Raw genomic sequence first — 5,589 nt, forward strand, 5'->3', positions numbered from 1 at the left:
TTGTATTGTTTTTTCTTTTGGTTGCTTTAGATGTGAGAAAGAACATTCTTATGCAATACATATTTACCTTTAAGAAATTGGCACAAAGCTAACCGAGTGAAGGAAGGGTCTTGGCGTTGTGTGTGCATGAATAAAATGTCCTTTTGTTATTGAGTTAGAGTGTTAATTATTCATTATGTCAAAAACCAAGTTCATGGTGACTTGAGACCCATGATGTGTCACTATTGAAATTTAACAACCCTTAAAATTAGAAGATAACAATGTTAATAGGATGAAATCATGAAAAAGATAAATAACATAAAAGTACGATCTACATATCCAACAATAGTGACATAACTTACTTTTTTTGTGATGTGAAATTTTCAGCAAGTAGTAACTTAAGGCCATATTCTTGAACTTTTCCTTCTATATTTTGATCTTAAGCCACATCCCTGAAGTTTTCCTACTAATTTTGCTTTAGCTCAGTTAAAACCTTCATGTGTGATTAGCATACGTCCTATAAATAGAAAGGCAGAACAGTTACAATCATTTGAAAACATCAAAGATAGGATTAATAACCATAAAAGGAGGAAAAACAATAAATATACGTAGAGAATAATAAAAATTCATTATAAGCTACAAAGTGCTACGGAGTAAAATATAAATAATATGAATATATGGAGAGTTTAGGGGTATGATGAGAGTATATATAGTATAGCAACACTAAAGATAGAAATTTTGTTGAGAGGTAGACATATTTGAGTCATGTTAGACTTCCTTAAGGCACTACTATTTTACAAACTTTATCTTCTAGTTTTATTTGAATTTTTTAAATTTTTTTATCTATTTTCTTGTTATGGTATAGTGTACTCCCTCCAATTCATTATAATGATCCCCTTTGAGATGGACACAATACTTAAGAAAAATGAATAAAAATGAATAAAGGACAAATGTGGGGTTTGTTGATAGGATAGAGATGAATTATTAGGAGTTAAATAAGGGCTTGTAGGGCCAAAACATTAAGGAAAGTAATAAAATAAGAGTAAAAGAGTTGTGTGGGGTTTGGTAATAGGAGAGAGATGAATAAAATAAGAGTAAAAGTTACCAAAATAGGAAAGGGGAACATTACTATTGGAGGAAGTATATATTATCTTCTATTCTACGTATTTCACAAAGTATGGACTCTCTATAATCGCTCGAAAAAAGCTTCCTTTAATAATATAGATAGATAGATAGATGTTTTTTAGAAGAAATATTGTGAGATTGCCTATTCTTCCGGTTTATATAGAAGATTATTTACATGATTTGAATCTACAATATATCCACTCAAATATCTCTGATTTAGGGTTAGACGGGTCTTGAAACACATGTTCCAGATTTGAGTCCTTTTGAATCATAGACTCAATACTTTGAGACGATCAAACTAAGCGGGAAAAATGAAGAAGCCAGAAAATTTGGAAATCATATTCCAAAAAAAAAAGGCGGAAAAGAAACCCTCGGTCGCGCTTGATTTTAATTTGAAAGTACGCTATCCTATATATTAACGCACAATATTACATTAACTGAAGCAAAAGAAGATATTGAATACCGACACTTGTTTATAAAGTGGGAAAATGGGAGCAGAAAATGAGATAGCGCCACCAATAGGTATCGATCTGGGAACAACGTATTCATGTGTGGCGGTATGGCAGCGTGGCAAAGTTGAAGTCATTCCCAACGACCAAGGTAACCGTACCACGCCGTCTTGTGTTGCCTTCAACGACACGCAACGCTTGATTGGTGATGCCGCCAAGAATCAAGCCGCTGTTAACCCTTCCAACACCATCTTTGGTCTCTTCTTCCTCTTCTTCTCTCTTTTACAATGATTTTGGTTTGTGCGTATAATATATTTATATTTATCGACTTTTTGAGTCGGATCAAAATATGCGATTTTTTTACCTTTAACCTAATTGACTTGGTTACTCCATGTATACTGAAACCTAATTGTATATATGTTTGTTGTGCGTATGTATACTGAAACTGAATTGCAATTGACTCGGGCGGAGAGAGTAAAATACGTACAGTAATATAAATTTAGTTAAATGTTTTTATACATTTTTCGAAGTTAGCCTATGGCATTGTTTGTCCGTTCCCCTTTGAAATGTTTTCAACACTAACTACGAATCTTGGTTCTGTCACAACATTTAAGGTCTATGTTTGACAGTGTACAAATCATTAGATAGGGTCTCCGTGTCCAGTTTTTATTCTATTGTGTCCAATCTTAGAGTGTTTTTAGCTAGTTGATGGTCAACAAAATCCTAAGGTCATTGAAGATGTTTAATACACTCATGCTGTATGCTTGTATTGTAAGTTGTAAGCTGCTAGTATATGCTGATATTTTGTTTTTAATTGTTTGTTCCAAAATGCTTCGACATTTTTGTACTTAAAACATTACATTTTGTTGATTTTTAACAAGGGAAGTGCTTGATTGTTGTAGTATGACTATAAAAATAGAGTACTGTAGGTAGACCTGTACTCGGGCCGAGCCAGGGGCGGGCCGTGCTCTCCTGGTTAGACCCGGGCCAGGCCATGGGAGGGGCGGGCTATGTCAGGCCGGGTGGGGTTGGGATGTGCTTGACCCGGGCCACGGCATGAGGCGGGTCAAGGGCGGGCCAGGCTGATGTCCTTCACCAATTTATTTATTTATTTTATTATTTTTGCTAAAATGACGGCCCAAGGTGAGAGCCAACGGCGGGCCAGGCCAGGTTGCATAAAATGACGGGCCATGGTGGGTTGGGTCTGGGCCGGGCCAGGTGAGCCCGTGCTGATGGCCAGCTTTAACTGTAGGTAGTGTTAGAGGCGTGTATCTTATTTTCCAATAATGTGATCGAGCTAAGAAGCATATGCCTTTGTACGCAGTTTTTTGGCAAGAGAGTCTTTTGGAAATCATACGATCATGGTTTTAAATCTCGGTCGAGACGTATTGTATCGGCCGAGATGTATCGGTATCGGAAGCCGCCAATACGAGATATCCTAAGTAGAATTAATCTTAAATTTATAACTTGTACGGGCCAAGTTTTTTAATGAAAAGCTCTTAAAAACTGTATAGCATTGGTCAAAGTAATTATCCTAAGTAGAATTAATCTTAAATTTATATGAAATAGTCAATAGATGATGAAATATGTACAAAAGCTTGTAAAATAAATATCACCGAGATAACAATGATTCAGAGCGCGACGGCCGAGTCGAGGACGATTCGCGACTCCGTTACCGCGACCGCGATCGCGACCGATACCGCTATTTAAAACCCTGCATACGATAAATGTCCTATCCTTTTCCCCTCGTCTACGTGGATTCTAATTTAATACTCCGTATAACTGAATTTATGACAGACGCAAAGAGGCTAATAGGCAGGAAGTTCAATGATGAGTCTTTGCAGAATGACATCAAACTTTGGCCCTTTTCAGTTGTTGCTTCTCCTTGTTCTGATATTGATAAGAAGCCTATGATCGCTGTCAACTACAAAGGCGAGGAAAAGATGTTTGCACCTGAAGAAATATCAGCCATGATTCTGACTAGGATGAAAGAAGTGGCTGAGGCCTATCTTGGCTCCACTGTTAAGAATGCTGTCATCACTGTTCCCGCTTACTTCAATAATTTACAGCGACAAGCCACTAAGGATGCTGGCACAATTGCGGGACTCAATGTCATACGCATTATCAACGAGCCAACTGCTGCCGCCATTGCTTATGGTCTCGATAAAAAGGTTAGTAGGCATGGCAATGGCAAAAGAAGTGTATTGGTGTTTGATCTTGGTGGGGGTACTTTTGATGTCTCCTTAGTTAGCATCGAAAAGGAGGCTTTTGAAGTTAAGTCAGTGAGCGGTGATACCCATCTAGGAGGAGGAGACTTTGACAGCAGAATGGTTACTCATTTTGTGGCTGAGTTCCAGAGGATACATGGTAAGGACATTAGTGGAAATCCTCGGGCCATTTCGAGGATGAGATCAGCTTGCGAGAGGGCAAAGAGGACACTTTCTTCGGCCACATCAGCTAATATCGATATTGATTGCCTTTTCGAGGGCATTGATTTCTCCTCAACGCTCTCTCGTGCCCGATTTGAGAAATTGAATATGGATCTATTTGAAAACTGTATGTACCCTGTTGACAAGTGTTTGAAGGATGCCAACATGGAAAAGACTGATGTTACCGAGGTGGTCCTAGTTGGCGGGTCAAGCCGGATCCCAAAAATCCAGCAATTATTGACAAACTTCTTCAGTGGTAAGGAGCTATGCAGGAGTATCAACCCTGACGAGGCCGTTGCCTATGGGGCTGCAACATATGCTGCATTTTTAAGTGGTCTTGATTACAAAAACTTTCTGCTTCAAGATGTCACTCCATTATCTCTCGGAGTTAATACACATTCTCGCAAGTTGGGGGTTCTGATCCCAAGAAACACTCCAATTCCTGTCCGGAGGGAGAAAATGTTTACTACTGCTTATGACAATCAAACAACAATGTCAGTCGAAGTATACGAAGGTGAGAGACCAATTGCCAAGGACAATAACTTATTGGGTAGATTTTGTCTTACTGGGATTCCTCCAGCACCTAAACATGTTCCTAAGGTTAATGACTGCTTTGAAATTGATGCGGATGGCATCCTCAAATGTTCAGCTCAAGTTCTCTCCAATGGTAGCCGGAATGAAATCACTATCACTAATCACAGTGGTAGGCTATCAAAGAAAATGATTGACCGAATGCTAAAGGAAGCAGAAAAGTACAAGGTAGAAGATGAGATTTATCGACAAAAAGTTGAAGCTATAAATGCATTGGAAAACTATGCCGGGACCATGAAAAGCATGTTGAGACGACATGGTAGAACGGTTAGTCGAAAACAGGAGAGGAAGATGGGTGATGCCATTGAACAGACAGTTCAGTGGTTAGACTGGAATTTCCTTCTAGCTGATGTTGGCAAGTTTAAGGACAAATTGAAAGAGCTTGAAGACATCTGTGAGCCTATTGTTGGTAGAATGTTAAGGGATAATGAGAATAATGGGCTTGGTCCGAAAATCGAGATAAGCGATGATGAATATTAATTAAGCTTGTTTACTTATAATTAGGGGTTTTCCACTTTTCTGTAATTTGGTTCCTGAATCCTGATGCTGTTTTTATCAGCATCAAGGCTCAACACTGAGAGCGGAGAACTGTAGTTTTTTCTACCATGTCCCTCTATTTGAACTCTTGGACTTTAGTATCTTGCTCCCTTTGGTAGCACGTTTATTCATATCTCTTGTGTTCGAATTTTTTTTTTTTATTGCACTCTCGATTCTCAATTAACATCAACGCCTGATTGCCTGAACATATATAGCTATGAATCAATTAACATCGACACCTGAACATCATGAAGCATTGAGTAACTTGAGTTCCACGTTTAGTAGCATGAAGCTTCATGGTCGCGGAGACCAAAAGATAGGGTAATTAATCTAATTATCCCAGTTAATGTATTATACAACTGGTTGTATATACAACTTATTTAATGTAGTTGAGCTTTGTTATAAAGTTATCGAGCTCTACTAATAAAATTATTTTATCGAGTTATGATACAAAGTTATTGAGCTTAACAGAATAATTA

At 38.1% G+C, this 5,589-nt stretch overlaps 1 protein-coding gene across 1 annotated transcript; it reads left to right on the plus strand.

The window, feature by feature from the left end:
- The first annotated feature begins 1,552 nt into the window (after positions 1–1,552).
- Positions 1,553–5,240, plus strand: LOC141608883 (heat shock cognate 70 kDa protein-like). The gene is made up of 2 exons (XM_074428226.1): positions 1,553–1,809; positions 3,351–5,240. The coding sequence occupies exons 1-2, from the start codon at positions 1,593–1,595 to the stop codon at positions 5,051–5,053; spliced, it is 1,920 nt and encodes a 639-aa protein (XP_074284327.1). The 5' UTR covers positions 1,553–1,592; the 3' UTR covers positions 5,054–5,240.
- The last annotated feature ends 349 nt before the right edge of the window (positions 5,241–5,589 follow it).

This window comes from Silene latifolia, chromosome 10 (genome assembly GCF_048544455.1).
Source record: "Silene latifolia isolate original U9 population chromosome 10, ASM4854445v1, whole genome shotgun sequence".
Lineage (NCBI taxonomy): Eukaryota > Viridiplantae > Streptophyta > Magnoliopsida > Caryophyllales > Caryophyllaceae > Silene > Silene latifolia.

Bases quoted from the DNA above. Each gene is read 5' to 3' on its own strand.
- LOC141608883 (XM_074428226.1), top strand. From the start codon at position 1,593: ATGGGAGCAGAAAATGAGATAGCGCCACCAATAGGTATCGATCTGGGA. The intron at 1,810-3,350 runs GTCTCTTCTTCC...AATTTATGACAG, and splicing joins CCCTTCCAACACCATCTTTG to ACGCAAAGAGGCTAATAGGC.